Source organism: Syzygium oleosum, unplaced genomic scaffold (assembly GCF_021117445.2).
Source record: "Syzygium oleosum isolate NSW1041296 unplaced genomic scaffold, Sole_v2.1 Sole_v2.14, whole genome shotgun sequence".
NCBI lineage: Eukaryota > Viridiplantae > Streptophyta > Magnoliopsida > Myrtales > Myrtaceae > Syzygium > Syzygium oleosum.
This window is the reverse complement of record NW_026607498.1, coordinates 8,702,939-8,720,752: the sequence shown is the minus strand read 5'-3', so window position 1 is coordinate 8,720,752 and position 17,814 is coordinate 8,702,939. Positions and strand designations below refer to the sequence as shown.

Below are 17,814 nucleotides of genomic sequence, written 5' to 3'. Positions count from 1 at the left end.
TAGGTCGAGAGACAATTCTGGCCCGAACTTTTTTTTGTTCCATAAAAAAGCACCAACTTTAGGTCGAGGGACAATTCTAGCCCGAACTTTTTCTGTCCCATAAAAAAGCACCAACTTTAGGTCGATGGACAATTCTGGCCCGAACTTTTTTTTGTCTCGTAAAAAAGCACCAACTTTCATTTAAATCCCAAATTTGGCCTCCCATTGACTTTCTGTATGAAGTTACCATTGTTTGAGAAAAAAAGTTATGGTGGTGAGCCTGGCGAATCTCTTCCATGGCGTCTGTCGACGGGCGGTGGTCTACAACTTCAAATTACGACAAAACGACGAAGTTTGGCCAGAAAGATTCAATCTGGAGATATTTTTGACTTGCCAGTGAAGTGAAGGAGACGAACAGTTTCACCGTTATTCTTCAAGCTGTGGTTCAGAGAATAAGACAATGAATAATGCTTTTAATCCAGTCAGCAAGTCACGTGGATTTATTACTAAGGTGGAATAGTCAAGTTGGAAAATCAATGGTTTTAAGTCAATAAGGGCCAGATTTGGGATTTAAGTGAAAGTTGGTGCTTTTTTACGAGACAAAAAAAAGTTCGGGCCAGAATTGTCCCTCGACCTAAAGTTGGTGCTTTGTTACGGGACAAAAAAAAGTTCGGGCCATAATTGTCCCTCGACCTAAAGTTGATGCTTTTTTATGGAACAAAAAAAAGTTTTGGCCAAAATTGTCCCTCGACCTAAAGTTGGTGCTTTTTTTTGGAATTAACCCGGGATTTCGATGTATAAAATAACAACCTAATGAGTGCTATCCTAATGACTCATGTTCGTGGACTTTGATTGGATGATCTTTATGGGATCAATCAGTTTAAGAAACATTAATTCACTCGAGCGTAGATTGACATCTACTTTGGATCTTATCATTATCAAAAGGGATTATGATGCAAATAGTCCCTAAACTTTAGCTCAATATACAATATTGTCTCTAAACTTTTAATTTGTTCAATATAGTTCCTATACTTTAGCATAATGTTCAATGTGATCTCTAGACTTTTGGTACATGTTAAATGAACTAAAAGTTCATGGACCACATTGAATAAATTAAAAGTTCAGAGACCACATTACACGTTAGGTGAAATTTCAGGGACCACATTGAACAAATTAAAAGTTCAGGGATTTCGTTGCACATTGGGCCAACATGCATGGATTGTTTGAGTCATTTTTCCTTCTAAGAAAAGCATCTATGACAAGGTAAGAGTTGCATAAATAACATTTGTCACATCAATTTTTTTAGAAAAATGGAGAATGTCATTATTACAACGCATCATCAAGCGATGATCTAGACAGCACAATATACATACATACATATATATATGTATATATATGTGTGTGTAGTATTAACACATATAATAATGGAGATGTCATATACACCGGGATAATTAATGGGCAATGCTTAGAAGACGGTACTATCACTTTCCACGAAGTGAAAGTACCCTCCTGATCACACACATTCCAAAATGAATGATTTTTCAAATTGACAATCTATTTTAAAAATATTGAAAAATGGCCGCATGACCACATACACTTGGGCATGTATAGTCAAGAGGGTACAGTCACTTACCACTCTCCAAGCATTTCTCATAATTAACCATATTCCTTTTATGAAAGTTTAAGCTGGCTCAAAAGTCTTGGTCTATACCTTATTCTTGATTAAAAGGGGGCCTTTGTTAAATGGCGTCTTCAGCACTTAACGTGGACACCCATCACACCCATCATAGAATAGTCCCTTTATCAGACATTTAATAATGAGTAAACCATCATAAGATTCTTACGCACTATAAAGATCAAAAAATTTTGAAATCTAACTGATTACGGTAAAATAAGACTCCTATGGTTCAAACTTTCTTTATTGTAGAGCCAACTTTACATTATAATAGAAATATATGATCCTATCATGCTGCACATTGACATTATGCGACTTGTTAATATGGTGCCACCAATTGATCAAGTGTTCTAGTCAAACTATAGGTATATTTTGAGCCATGTACTTTAGGTAGGTCTTTACTTAGAAGTTACTTAGAAATATCCTTGGGGTCTTCATCGTAGTGCACCGCTGAGTTATCACATAAAGTTATTCTAGGAATTTTTCCTTATTTTCTCCCTCTTTTTCTGTCTCTATGATACATGGAGTTTCGATTTCGGTTATGTGAAGGTAGATACTTTAGTTGACACCATGTTTTAGGGTTCATTTCATTTGAATAATGATAAAAATACAAAAACGTAGTTTATAAATTGGATTACATATTAATACATAGACTCTTATTAAATGCTTAGGTAAAATGTTTTAAGACCATAAAGTTTTCTTATTATAATGCTACATTACTATTTTCATTATGTTACTAAATTCAGAATTTATGTAGTGACAACCTCTAAACTTTTTATATTGTATCACTATTGCAGCTTATATGATTTGATTGAATCCTGACCACGCTTTGTCTATGATGTAATCTCCAATTTGTGCGATTCTTGCTCCACCAAAAAGTTGCTGATTTCATTAGAAGTGGCTTGGAATCTCTCAAGTTTTACCTAAAAACATTAAGAAAATGGAAATAATAGATTGAGAATGGAGAAGGCTTCCCACAACCACTCTTCGAAAAAAAAGAAATTTGGAAATAGACTAGACAAATTTGTGGCATTAAATTAATCCATAATAGAACAACCGGAGCTGATAACGTTGGACATGACTCATTTGCACAATAAAAACGTGTCCCAAGGTAAAAATAAAGTACAAAACGAAAACTCGAATATGACACGACTCGACACGCCTAACTTTATATGTTAACACTAATTCACATGAATCAACATGTTCTCATCGTACCTCAATTATTCGGCATATAAAATCAAAATCAATTTATTGTTAGGTCTACACAAATTTGAATTATTATCGTAATTAGGACATGCATGTCCATACGAATTGTGAGCCCTAATACCAAGAGTGACTTGCGTGTCATCCATAAATCACTCAGTACATAAGAAGAGCTGAACCCAACAACAGCAATGCCAAGGAAAGTAGAGCTGAACGAGAAACGGCTGACAATGGAATGCGTCCTTCATCCGTCCTTACCATCCCTTCGGTCACAGGGTGGCCCATCACTAAGATGAAGAACGACAGAGCAATCTGCGCAAACAATTTGTCCCAACCTCCCAAAACAAGCACCCTAGTGATTCCGACAACGACGGAAACCATGTTCAACATCACTAGAGCCACCATCGGGGCCAAAAACACGATCGACGTTCGGAAATCGAACACACCCTTTTCGTACTTCTCCGTTTGCTCGTCATCGGCGACCTTATTAGTAGGCAAGAAGCTCGCTCTCCTCACACCAGTTTTCGTCAGAATTGCATTTATGCTTCCGTATAAGTAACTGGTTACCGAGTGGATTATCCATATCCGTTGCTCGTTTATGAACGTCCGAACCGAGTGACCGCATTGGACGACTTCATAGAGATGCTTGGAAAGTGAAGATAGGAAAACGAAGGAATACACGAGGAATAGTGAGCTCGAAACCTGACATGCCAAAACCATTGATGTTCAAGACCATATGCTACTTGAATTCGACTCCATGAAAGACTTGATTGATTAATGAGAAGTACAAACTTACAAATGAGAATAGCTTACCTCTGGGAAAATGGGGATGCCATTGAATAGGCATATCTGCGGAATGGTGGCAAAGCAGCAGAGAGGCAAGCAGTAGAGTGGGAAAAATGCCATCTCAGCATAACACATGCTCTGTAGAATGCTCATCCTCCATGGTCCATATATCAGAGGAGAAAATCTGGAGAACGCGACCTCAGCCAACCCGGAACTCCATCTCGTGACTTGAACCATAAGGTCATTCAAATTCGTCGTGGACGCCCCCAAAAATTGCGGCCGCGATGGGCAACAGTACGCCGATTTCCATCCCTTGCAGTGTAAGGTTAAGCTGGTGAAGAAGTCTTCAGCCACAGATCCATACATGAAACCGATCTGGATAAGAGCGACCATGAGTTAAATAAAAAGGAAATGGAGTCACCAATTGCCGCAAATGACGAGGGTTTTGGTTATTATGTTTCTTTTGATTGTACTTGCCTCTTGACCCCATTTCGTTCCATTTTCATAACGACAAGAAGCTAAAAGTTTGGCTTCTCTGTAGACCGCTCCCGGGTCGCTGAGAGTGTTCTTGTTAAGCTTGTCGCTCCGCTGAAGATGTTTGATAAACTCATTCGAATGGCCAAAGGTTTCTTTTAAATCCATGAGATTAGTTGAAGTACCTTTCCAATCAGCAAGAGAAGCAGTTAATTACATTGCATGGATTTGCTGTACAAGGGCTCTCACTTAATATGTGCCTATTTTGACTTACCTTCTTGCATGGGTTTGCTATACAAGGACTCTCTCTTAACATAAAAGCCAGTACCAGATAATAAAGGTCCTTCTAACCCGTCCATTCCATACCATAATGTCTGAAAGAAAACCAAAGTTATCGGTTAAAAATGGATTCATCAAAAATATTTCGCATGTTCAATTTGCTCCATAAGGCTGAGGAATTAGTAAACGCATAATAAAAAATTTGATTACGATTATAGTCTTTTCTCTCACCCCAAATGGCAATCTGATTTTACTGTCGTAGATGTCGTTCTTGCTGATATTATGGAACATTTGAGGAAATTGAACGAACGAAAGTGACGGAGACATTTTCGGGTCCAAGTGGAAGCACATTGCCCGCCTTGCCGAGGACGGGTCGTTGCAGTACATGTCACAGTCCAGCACTAATATGTATGGCGAGTTGCTTATCACCCCCGACACGCGAAGCTGTAATGGAGGAGCAATATCGAGTAGCGTAATCAATAATACAAGTACAGTTTATATGTATTTATGCTGTTCTCTCCTAAATGAAAATGTGAAACTTGAATAGCATACCAGAACATTGAGAGCTCCAGCTTTGAAGTTATGAGGGTGAGAAGGCCTTTTTTCCCTGGAGACGTAAACAAGCAGAGGCATTTGTTGTTGGTCAGCTTGAACAACTTCGTCAGCGGAATTTCCATGCATCACCTGCAAAATAATTCCGATTTCTTATGTCTCTTAAACAGAAGTCTTGACTGGAGCTTTTTCTTTCGCTCGTCAAGAACGATGAAAATACACATTTATCTCTTAAAAGTCATGTACATTACACATGCTAACGGAAAATATCGAAGGTTAGCCGATGGTAACAAAATGAAAGTTCACGGGGGATAACGTGTAACAATTGAAAGTCATGGGCAAACATGTACTCCTCCAAGTTCGGTGATGTACCTCAATGATAGACGGATGATCTAGCCTCCCATCCCTTGATTCACCATGGTGCCTGAGTCTGTATCCATTTATATGCGCCTCGAACAATTCATACTTCTCCTGCAAATATGTAAATAATGAAGTTACATCACTTTAATAGACATACACCCTTCGTTGGTTCCTTTCAAATTGGAGAGTTGTCACTAATTGGACTTTGTTGCGAAGGTTTCCTGTCCCGGAATGGTACTTCGATTTTCCGACCCAAAAGTCCCGCTTGAACCTGTCTAAACATAGCCAGTTCACGGAGAAAATTTAAAATTTTCAAGTCCGGGGGCGAGTCTAAGCAAGTACTTTACGGCCTAGTATCCAACCGAATCCATTAATTAGGTCTGCTTTGAACCAAGAAATATGCGTTAATGACAACAGTAGCAACAGAAATTCTAGGGGTACCAAAATTTAGTAAAATTCTATATAGATATGATGTATTTTGATCAAGTACTTAAGTAGCTGGGTCTTACAGCTATGCCGGAGGCGGTAGGGAGTGTGCCGTCGGAGAGCGTCTTGGGCATGGGGCGTGAAGCGGGAGAGAGGGAGGGAGAGACGAGAGACGAGAGGTTATGTTTTTTGATTAACTATGAAATACATTAGTATATAGAAAAATTTTACGGGCTATCGTATTCACTATTGATTCGAGGGTTGGAGAGACAATAGGCAATTAAAGTCTTCAAATGGCGGAAGAAACACATCGCTCGAGTTACTTTTGTCCACTAAAAACACAATATCAAAGAAAAAGAGAATTATAGGCTTCGTTTGTATCGCGGTAAATAGATCATTTGAAAAATATTTTCTGAAAAATAATCGCTTGTATCGATTGAAATAATTAGTCAACGAGAAATGTTTTCATTATTGACAACAAATTACATTTCGATATTTTCGTGGACAATAAAAATATATTTCATTTATTACACGATACAAGCGAATATTTTTAGGAAAATGTTTTTCAAATCATTTATTTTTTGCGAAATAAATTGGCGACGAACGGATGGAGGACGTACGGTGAATGGATAGAGGAAAATATTTTCTAGAAAACAATTTTCTTGTTCTTTGATATTGTGTTTTCTGTGGACAGATCGCTCAAATCTAACAGCACGATGAACGGATGGAGGACGTCTGATGCAAGCTTCAATGCCTGAATAATGCCGACTACGTGAGAGAATTTGCATTAATGGAAAATAAAGAAGATGAAGTATACAACGTTTGCAAAAACTAAAATGAAATCACCGAACGAAACGAACCTTGACCTCCTGCTTCTCGGAGTCATACCCTACGCCAGTGCTCACATCCTCTTCATTCATGAAATAAGCCTTGGGACACCTCGTCTTTATTCCATACCTCTTGCAAAACGGCAGCCACCGTCTCGCGAAATCGTACGCCTCCCTCATCCCGTGCAGCGTGAGCGGCGAGCCGCCGTCGTCCGAGATGTACACGTGGAGCTTCTCCGGTGGATAGTCAAGCGCCATCGCCGATATCACCGTGTTCATCACCTCCACGGTGGGCTCCTTGTCGGGGTCAGCCGTGCACACCAACACGTCTATCGATGGGAGCTCCCCGTCGCCGGGCAACCTCTCGGGAAAGGCGGTCCGCGACACGGGTCGCCATCGGAAGGCTTGGTGGAGCAACCACGTGAGGGACAGCGTCAGCTCGCCCAGGAAAATAATGAGCCAAGCCAAAGTGGTGGGCTGGTTTGGTGAGCTAGCTTCTTCAGTGAAGAAGAAAGAAGCTCTGTAGCGTATAAGGATAAGTAGAGCGGTCCCATGGATGAGCATGTGCGCGCGGTTGATAATGATTGATTTTGGGTTGACATGGCAAAGGTTTAGAGGGCGTGAACGATGCTCCATAGTTCTTTCCTCCTCTGTTCTTGAGGCGACGCCACTGGCTTTAGGATCGATGCTCGGTGGTCGATGGAGGAGAAGCAGAAGAAGAAGAGGCCAACTTTATGTGGAGAGAAAGAAGAGCAACGTGAGGAAACAGGGATGACAAATGTTTATGGCATGGAAAGTCAGATTCCCATCTAACTCGGTACTGATTATTTATGGAATGCCAGGTCATCCAACTCGTCCCTACGTGTATGTTCTCCATATCATGCTATATATCCTTCTGTGAAAGGGGGCATCTCTTAATGGGCTCGAGAGCCCCAGCTACTGTCCATTGATAGACGGAATCTAGGTTATTTCGTCTTCCGTAATCGCAAGGTTTTGTAGCATTCTTGCTTGACCAGTGGATGGTGTGGTCACCCACAAAGAAGGGTTGGTGCACGTCCCCTTCTTTCTGATTTCCTTTTTCTTTGGTGGTACTCAGTAGGGGTACGGAGTTGAGTGGTCTTAAACCTCTCTTACTTCAAAAGCGAGCTCAAAAGCTAAATTCTTCCCTCACAGTTATAAATCGATTACTAGTTCTTTTCACAACAAATGTGAGATAAACCCTAACAATCTTTCTCTCACACATCAGGCTTCGATCGGAGCCGCAACAACTTTTTTTGAGTGACTGTTAGGTCTCGACTTATTGGTAACCTGAATTCTGATACTAATGTTAGGTTATATTGAGCTTCTCTAACCCTAAAAATTAGCTCAAATGGTAAGACTTTGCTTCACAATTATAAATCAACCATCGGCCCCTTCCAAAAACGATACGAGATAATCTCAACACTCCACTCACGAACTGAAAACCGGTCCAAAGGAACCGGTTCCCCGTTTCTAGAATAAGAAACCAGTCCACCTGGTCCTGGAATCAAACCGCAGATGAGCTAATGGAACCAGTGGCATGTTGAGAGAAAGGAGAGGCTCACTCACCCAACTCTTTTTGCTCGTACCTACAATGTGAGAAAATGGAGGGAGGCTCACTCGCCGGTTCTGATTGCTACTGGAGAGCGAACCGATTCTGCTCTGATCTCATGCAATTCGCTCCACTTACTCACTAAGCTTGCCAAAACTCAGTAAACTCATTAGGCACGAGCGAAAGGTCCTTTTTCTGGAAAAGTGATTGCACGATTTGGGAATTCCTTTTGATCATAGCATCTTCCGCAACATGAGAGCCACCGCTGCGAGAAACAGATTATCCCCATTTTGCTTAGGAGAGAGTGGGAGAGAGAGAGATCTTCGGCACAGATTCGACCTCCCAAAAGAAATCTGATAGAAGAAAAAGCTGACACAATGAAGATTTTGCTTCTGCGAGAGAGACATATATTATAAGGAAGAATTATTAAATAACTATCATTTTCTGGTATTTAATGAAAATTAAATAATGAATAATAAAGAGAGAGATAGAGAAGCGAGTAAAGGATTGAAGTGACTTTCGACAAAAAAAAAAAAAGGATTGAAGTGACTAGTGAGTGTCGCTTGGGGAAAAGGACAAGATAGAAAGAGAGAGAAATGATTTTTCTATGCTTCCTTTTTCTTCTTTAGTTATTTTATTTTATTTTTGTCTCTTGCCTTTTGCTTTTTGGTGATTTTTTCGGAGATTGAAACAAGTGGTGTGTGTAGACATGGCCACGGATCGATTTTGGCTCGGAACCGGCCCAGGTCAAATCTGAGACCGGCCTGTTGATCGGGCCCGCGGTTCGGAACTGGAATCGGCCCGTGACCTACGGGCCCGGTTCCAAATTTTTTTTTTTTTGAGTCATCTTCTTCCCAGATCTGAACTATATGCACGGAAAAAGCAGATTTCACTCTGCAACTGCAAGTTTGCTTCGCGTGCGAAAGTGATGAAGGAGCTGAGAGAGTAGCCATGGCGGCCATGGCTTCCGTTTCTCTTCCCATCCACAGGCTCCCCGGCTCCCGCCTCTGGCCTTGCCACGTCGAATGCGGCTCCGGAGGCCCGCCTCCGCCGCGCTTCGCCGGAGCACGCCCCGTCCGATGCCCTTCCGACGCCGCCGCCTCGGCCGTGCGGCGAGCCCCGGGCGCCCGTTTCGTCACATGCTCCGCCTCCAACAAGCCCTCCCCCTCCCCTTTTCTCCTCCGCCCGCCCCCCGTCTTCCTAGATCTGACCCCCGCCGCTGTCGGCGCCGTCGCCCCCGCCCATGGCCGCAGCCGCCTACGCCGACGCCCCCTCCTCCTTCCCCCTCGCTACCTGCGCCTCCTCCCATTTTCTCCTCCTCCCCCTTCGAACCGGAACCGGCCGGAACCGCCGGTTCATACATGGCCACGAACCGGAACCGGCGGTTCCTGAACCGTGGCCATGACTAGGTGTGTGCGCTCAACAAAAAATAATTTTTTCGTACAATAATTTGATCCGATGTGGTCCGGATGGACGGTTTCACATATAGAACTGAGAACCAAATCAATGCCCTTGGGAATCACCCAAAATTGGCCAGTTTGGTCCGGTCCAGCCGGTTTCCCGTTCGGATGATTCTCCATCCGGCCGGTTCTTTTGCTCACCCCTAAATGACTTGAATCGTTTTTCACTCATCTTGAAATGTCCATATTCCCGACGGTGTTACTATTATGTTCATCTAAGAATGCATGAACCAATTACCATAGGGAGAGGAGCAAACTTCTTGCCATCTAAGCCAACGACTTTTTGGTGTACACATCTCTTTATTGAACATGGTGGTCGGTACCTTACTTCTTTTGCCAGCTACACGTAGGCATTGTCATTTTGGTTTTGAGTTCTTCGGAGTTAGAAGAATTTTACATGATAAAGTTGCCAAGTGGACCCAAATACCCATGAATTTACATCAGACAAACCCTAAGCACATTCATTCAGCCCGCCCTCTTTCGGTCTCGCCAAGGAAAGTGGAGGGCTAAATGATTACGACCACTCTAGTGTCGTTGTCTATAGGGAGTCAGAATCGAACCGAAAAATCGAATCGAAAATTTCATGTATTTCGGTTCGATTTTGATTTTGGTTCGGATAATCAAAATTAATCAATTTTTTTTTCTGTTCGATTTATTTTAGTTCGGTTCGGATCAGTTCAAATCGAACCGAACCGAAATAAACTTCGGTTTTAGCCCTAAAAAGCCCTATCTCGCCCAGTCGCCCTCTCGCGCGCTCGCATCTCCCTCTCTCCCTCTACCTCTCGTCCTCCCCGCTCCGCCTCCGAAATTCGAGACTCTCCCCTCCGGCCCCGCTGCCACCTCCGCCGGCCGCAGCTCCCGCCGGGACCACGGGCCCAAGCCAAGCGTTTTCCTCCGCCGGTCCGCGTGACCGAGCCCTGGGTTTGAGCCGGGCATTTTCCTCCGCCGATCGTCTTCTCGCCGGAAAAAGGGAGGCAGAGGAGGAGTGTCATCTTCGCAATCGGTATGCTTCGGTAGTCCGTGCCTTGGGTTTGAGCGGTATGCTTCATTTTTTATGATCTTGTTTCCTCGCAAGCTGCAGCGATGGGGTGAGGACGTCGCTTTTACTATTTCGGAGTCGACATTGCTGGTTTGTTCGTGGGTTTTTGTCTGAAAACTCCCGAAATCTATCGCAGGTCGGCTTTGTTTTTTTTTTTTTGGGTTTTCTTGCTGTGGTAGTTTCGCCTCGGGCTCGATGGGATCTGCGTTGTACTTGTCGTCGAGAGGGCGGAGTACAACTGAGAGCCGTTTCCAAGTGTTCTAGTTTAGCAGAGAGAGGGAGGAGCATTCGTCTCAGGAGAGGAATGGTGTCGTGTGATGAAATTCTTTGCTTGCATGTCTTCTCAAGCTAGCAGAAAATCGAGACAGTGGTTTTTGGGTTTTGAGCCCATTTCCCGTGTTGTTTGATTAACTAATTTCCACTAAGAGGTGCCTTTGCTTATATAGCCGTGCTGTTCACATTTACTACCATCTCTCTTGTTACTTTACGCTGTGTTATACCCTTTTCTCATACTGTTTTGGGGAGGGTTCATCTTGTAGTTTTTGTGGAGTCACTTTCCTGTTCAAGAACTTCAAGTCGATCTGCATTGTACTTTAAGTATTTCAAGTTGTGTTGAAAGCGTTGTCTCTTGAGCATTTGTGCTTCAGTCTTGAGAAACCATCAGAAATTGACAGCTCTCTTTGGAAGTAGAAATGCGTCATTACTTATTTTTTTTTCTTTGAAATGATACTGAATCATATCTCGTGGCATGTGGTAGCTTCTTTCGCTCTTTCAGTTGGCATTTTCAATTACTTCTAATTTTCATATACTTATTTAATGGCGAATTGTTGTTTCGCTGAATTGAAAAGTGATATGACTGCAGGTATTAGCGTACTTTTGGTCCTGTACTTTTGCAATTCTGGTTCGACAAAGCTCCGATTTTGCTGCACGATTCCGAAGCTGATTCGCGGCCGCAACAAACCCAAAGAGGCCCAAGACCGGCTTCTCGCCCATTGGTGAGTTCTCAGTTGTCTTCTCTCGGTCAAGTCTTTGACCGTTTTCGCTTCAGCAGTTCTGTCTTCGTGTACATCTCGGCTTTGATCTTCGATGATGGTTCTTGTGTCCGCTTGGTGGGGGTTTTTGTGGTTTAGAGATTGCGAGTCGGATTGTGAATTTTTTTTTCGAGGACAATGGTTTCGTCTGTGTCTTTCTTCTTGTTATATGGGTGGCCAATGGTTTTCATTTGTTTTAATTGTTCCTCTGTTTTGGAGCTGGATTTTATGTTAACTTGTTCTGATTTAGGCGAAGTGAGGTATATGCAATCTATATTACCTTGAGTTTCAAAGGTTGCTAACAGCGTTGAATTCAAATACTTTTTTGGGGAAAGAATTGCCTTCAGAATTTGCATTGCAGCTTGAATTTCGAATTCTACATCATGTATCTTCCCATTTCTTTGAATCAGCAAAGCATGAGCATATGGCTTATGTCATCTGATTTTCTATTAAGAATCCATGGAAAAGTTTAATTTCTGTTTGCCAACGAAAACATCTTTTCTGTCCTTCAATGAAAGGATATATATGGGAGTTTCATTTCTAGGCTACTGAAATCCACTCCTTAATGGGATTGATCATGTATATTATAAGGTATTTGTGACCAAATGGGAAAGCAATTCCATCAAACTTGCTTAATAGAGGTGTTCTTGCATGCGCAATCTGTTTTTGCACGTAATTCCGTCACTTTCATAATTCATCATATTCTTTTGGTATTTCTCTTTTCTCTGATAAGAAAGAAAGATTAAAAGAGAATGATATTTGTTCTCTTATAATGGTGTATGAAACAATGTACATGAGAAGCCCTTATATAGGCTTAGAGGAGTAAAGGAGCCTAGCATTCTTCCTATGTGGGACCAAAGAGAAAGAAGAGATGTAAAGGAAAATCTACAAAACTATACAACATGTTCTAACACCCCCCTCAAACTCAAGGTGGATCAAATAACGAGAGTTTGGAAAGAAGAAATTTAAATCGTTGTGATGTAAGAGCCTTCGTAAAATAATCGGCAAGTTGATTCTCAGTTCCAACAAAAGGAAGTGAAATAGTGCGAGCTTGGAGATGATGACGAGTCAGATGACAATCGATCTCAATATGTTTGGTACGCTCATGAAAGACTGGATTTGCACCGATATGAATGGCACTCTTGTTGTCACAATGCAGAGGAGTAGGATCCAGAAGTGAAACTCCCATATCAGCAAGTAAGCGGCGAAGCCAAACAATCTCAACAGTAGTGTCGGCCATAGCACGATACTCGGACTCTGTAGAGGAGCGTGAGACAATATGTTGTTTCTTGGAACGCCAAGAAATAAGTGAATCGCCAAGAAAAATGCAATAACCAGTGATAGATTTGCGATCAGTGACATTGAAAGTCCAATCAGCATCAGAATAGGCACGCAACTTGAGAGCAGAAGAAGATGGTAGAAATAAGGAACGCGATAAAGTGCCTCGAAGATAGCGCAGAATCCTTAGAACAGCTGCATAATGAGTTGTTCGAGGAGCAAGAATAAACCGATCGACAACATGAACAAGATAGGCGATGTCGGGTCGGGAGATAGTAAGATAAATAAGGCGCCAACCAAGGTCCGATAGCGGGTGACATCAGAAAGAGGTTCTCCATCGTCTGGGCAAAACTTCTGATTGAGCTCAATAGGAGTGGCAGCAGTACGTGAATCTGATAGAGCAGCCCTGGACAGAATATCAGCGGTATATTTCTGCTGAGAAATGAGAATACCACGTAAACTGCGAGCAATCTCAAGCCCAAGAAAATAGCGCAGTGGTCCTAGATCCTTCATGGCAAAATGTTGCTAAAGGTGCCGCTTGGTATGCTCAATATGGTCACGATCATCTCCGGTGATGACCATATCATCAACATAAAGAAGAAGAATAGTGCAGCCTGAAGAAGAGGTATGAACAAACATAGCATGATCAGCCTCACTTTGAATGAAACCAACACCTTGAATAGCATCACTGAACTTCTCAAACCAAGCACGAGGGGCCTGTTTGAGACCATAAAGAGCGCGTCGCAAGCGGCAAACCTGTCCAGAGGTATGAGCAAGACCAGGCGGAGATTGCATAAAGATATCTTCCTGAAGATCACCATGAAGAAAAGCATTCTTCACATCAAGCTGAAAGAGAGGCCAACTGCGAATTGAAGCAACAGCTAATAAAGCACGGACATATGTCATCTTTGCTACGGGAGCAAAGGTCTCCTCATAGTCGATACCATACTCTTGCGAGAAACCTCGAGCAACCAGACGAGCTTTGTAACGCTCAATACTGCCATCAGAACGAGTCTTAATCTTATATATCCATCGGCAAGATACGAGGGAGCGACCTGGAGGAAGAGGCACAAGCTCCCAAGTACCAGTACTCTCCAAAGCCGAGAGTTCCTCAGACATAGCCTGGCGCCATTCTACATGCTGAACTGCCTTGCGATAACTATTAGGTTCTTGTACAGCATGAATAGCAGCTAAAAAGGATCCAAACTCAGTAGAATAAGAAGTAGCAACATACAGGGCGAGTGGACGCCGATCTCGAGCGGGATTACAGGCGTGGCTCTAGTTGTGCGAGAATTGTCGAGGCGGATACGGACGGGAGGTGCGAGTACAAGGGATAGGTGAAGATGGAGAAGGTGGCAATATATCTAGATCCGATGTAGAAGAGGGACTAGAAGGGTCAGGTAGAGGATCAACAGGAAAATCCATAAATGGAATAGGAGACGAAACATGAGGTGTAGTATTTGTCGGAAAGAAAGGGATGTGTTCATGAAACGTAACATTACGAGAAATACGTACACGTCGCGCATTTGGGTCATAACAACGATAACCTTTGTGCTCAGTGCTGTAACTCAAGAATACACATGGGATAGAGCGGGCGGTAAGCTTTGTACGTTCAGTGAGTGGAAGAATGACAAAACAAGTACATCCAAAAACTTGAAGATGATTATAGCTAGGAGGTCGAGAGTAGAGACGCTGAAACGGGGTGTCTTGATGGAGAACAGATGAGGGTAGGCGATTAATTAGATGAACATCCGTGAGAAGAGCCTCAACCCAGAACTCAGTGGGAACGGATGTGCCAAGTAAGAGAGCACGAGTGGTCTCTAGAATATGACGGTGCTTGCGTTCAGCAACTCCATTTTGAGCTGGAACCCTAAGACAAGATAACTGAGGAAGTGTACCATCACTAGCTAAGAGGGAACGAAAGACACCAGAGAGATATTCTCCCCCTGAATCTGAACGGAAAACTTTGATTTTTGTATTAAATTGTGTGGAAACCATGGAAGTAAAAGACTGATAGATGGTAAAGAAATCACTACGTTGACGCATAAGATAGACCCATGTATAACGAGAATAATCATCAATAAATGATACATAATATTTGAAACCACTCTTGGAAGAGAGCGGGGCAGGACCCCAAACATCATAATGAACAAGATCGAAGATCGCACTAGTTCTAGAGTTACTAACAGGAAAAGGCTTAGCAGATTGCTTGGCCAAAGGGCAGATAGAACATGGAGGAATACTACCAGAAGAAATAAGACCCAAAGCACCTTGATGGTGAAGGACAGTGAGACGAGAAGACGAAATATGTCCAAGACGCTGATGCCACCGAGCAAGATCGAGGGTAGCCAACACAGGATGAAGAAGAGAGGAAGTTGGAAGATGGAGATGTTGCATAATATAAAGTCCATCCCGTCTACTGCCCCTGCCAATCATCTTGCCACTCAAACGATCCTGCACAAAGCAAGAGCTATTTGTAAAGCTTACAGTACATCCAGCATCGGTGAGTTGTCCAACAGATAATAAATTGAGAGCCAAAGAGGGAATATGTAACACATCAGGGACATTGAAATCTTGAAAGACGGTAAGAGTACCTTGTCGGGTAGCTAGTAGAGGAGAACCATTAGCAGTAAAGAAATGTGCTGATTTCTTGAGCTCAGAGAGCTTAGTGAGAAAAACAGCGGAAGTAGACATATGTCTAGCAGCTCCTGAGTCAAGTACCAAAGTAGTAGAAATATCACCTGAAGGTGGAGTAGCTGCAGCGGTGCTTCCAGCAGATGAGAGAGATGTAGAAGTACCTAAATCGGGAAATGACCTGGGTAGAGAAGGACTCAATCGGGCAAGTTGGGCCTCAAGAGCAGCAATACGGTCATCCGTAGAGAGAGAAACCAGAGTAATAGGTTAAGAGATTGGAGATACGGTAGTGACTCGTGGTGATGCAGAAAGGCGTGAAGCATTCCTCTTCTTCCAACAATGTGACTCGTCATGACCAGGACGATGACAATACGTACATGAAAGGCGGCGAGGACCATGAGTAGGCGAAGGACGTGGTGGAGCAACCAAAACTGTAGGCGGAACACGTGGTGGAGCAGCCAAAATAGCAGTTGAACTCCAACTGATAAACTCGAATGTCCCCTGTCTGGGTGAACATCTCGGCAAGTTGATCCCATAAACTTTTCGCCTCAACAACATTAGAAAATTGTGGGCGAAGAGCAGGATCGATGAACCAAAAATGATAGCCCATGCCTTCCGATCAGCAACTTTCCATGCTCGAATTTCAGCGGCACGTTTCGCAACTTCATCAGATGAGTCACTTTTAAGAGCACCAGGACAAGGACAAAGTCCCTCACACATGCTCAAACAAGTCGCGGTAAACAAGTGCTGCCATTGCCAATGGTTTCCAAAGAGAATAATTTGAACCATCAAGTTTGACGTCAATACGGTCACTAGAATCACTCATGACGACAGAAAAAGAAATCACTAACAAAGCTAGAAATATGGATTGAGGTGATCGAAAGGATCGAGAAAGAAGAAGCGCGGATTAGAACGAGCAAGGATGATAGCCCAAAAGCCCTAAACTCATTATCTTAATTTCTGATGCAGAAGATCCAATTTATGGCAACCGCAGAGCATACTTTAAAAAATAATGAGCTCATTGTCTTAATTTCTGATGCGGAAGATCCAATTGATGGCAACCGCAGAGCATACTCTTCAAGATAATGAACCTGGCTCTGATACCATAATAAGAAAGAAAGATTAAAAGAGAATGGTATTTGTTCTCTTATAATGGTGTATGAAACAATGTACATGAGAAGCCTTTATATAGGCTTAGAGGAGTAAAGGAGCCTAGCATTCTTCCTATGTGGGACCAAAGAGAAAGAAGAGATGTAAAGGAAAACCTACAAAACTATACAACATGTTCTAACATTCTCATCATGACTCTATCCTTGTGTTTGTTTGTTCTGTTGAACTAGTTTGCTTTGGGTATTTCTCTTTTCTCATCATGACTCTATCCTTGTGTTTTCTATCTCTGTGGGTAGCTTTGGATGAGGTCACAGATCCTCAGAACTTGGGGGCAATCATTAGGTCTGCCTATTTCTTTGGAGCTTCAGGGGTGGTCTTGTGTGCCAAAAATTCAGCTCCATTAAGTGGTGTGGTTAGCAAAGCAAGTGCTGGTTCTCTGGAGTTGATGGAGCTCAGATATTGCAAGAACATGATGCAATTCCTCACAGCCTCAGCAGAAAATGGTTGGAGAGTCCTTGGAGGATCGGTTTCTTCTAAATCTGTCCCTCTGAATGACATTTCACCTGGTGTACCCACCATTCTTGTTCTTGGGAGTGAGGGCACTGGACTGAGGCCTTTGGTGGAGAGATCGTGTACTCAGTTGATCAGGATTCCAGGAAACATCTCTTCAGACGTAACTGCCGGAGAAGCTAATAATGTGGAAGAGGGCACGGAAACAAATAACTTGGCCGAGGAGTTCAGCAATATTAAAAAGATTTATTTAACTTTCGTCTTATTCGAAATGGTGATTCAGCAATACGTAATCGAAATTATAAATAGTTGAATAGTGTAAATGACTAAAATATTTTTATAGGAATAAAAAGCAAAAAAGAAGAAAAAACAAAAAATCGAGCCATGAATAAAAAGCAAAAAAAAAAAGAAGAAGAAGAAACCAAAAACTGATCCGAACCAAACCAAACCAAAATTGGTTTTTCGGTTCGAGCGAGTTTCGGTTCGGTTCAGGGGTGTTTCCTTAACGGTTCGATTCGGTTCGGTTTTTCAAGAAAATCAAACCGAACCGAACCGTTTACAGCCCTACTTTCCATCATCGAAGTACAAGCTTGTCGCTCATTACATCCTACGATATTGCTA

At 42.5% G+C, this 17,814-nt stretch overlaps 1 protein-coding gene and 1 long non-coding RNA gene across 2 annotated transcripts; one reads left to right on the top strand and one right to left on the bottom strand.

The window, feature by feature from the left end:
* Window positions 1-2,668: 2,668 nt before the first annotated feature.
* Window positions 2,669-7,757, bottom strand: LOC115688499 (cellulose synthase-like protein G2). Its single transcript, XM_030614323.2, has 8 exons — window positions 6,595-7,757; window positions 5,321-5,419; window positions 4,949-5,080; window positions 4,628-4,840; window positions 4,392-4,491; window positions 4,121-4,302; window positions 3,671-4,018; window positions 2,669-3,559 (listed from the first exon to the last, which is right to left on the bottom strand). Exons 1-8 carry the CDS (start codon window positions 7,195-7,197, stop codon window positions 3,014-3,016), a joined length of 2,223 nt encoding a protein of 740 aa, XP_030470183.1. The 5' UTR covers window positions 7,198-7,757; the 3' UTR covers window positions 2,669-3,013.
* Window positions 7,758-10,337: 2,580 nt separating this feature from the next.
* Window positions 10,338-17,408, top strand: LOC115688497 (uncharacterized). The gene is made up of 3 exons (XR_008817890.1): window positions 10,338-10,629; window positions 11,493-11,625; window positions 16,980-17,408. It is a non-coding gene; the product is annotated as an uncharacterized LOC115688497 (long non-coding RNA).
* The last annotated feature ends 406 nt before the right edge of the window (window positions 17,409-17,814 follow it).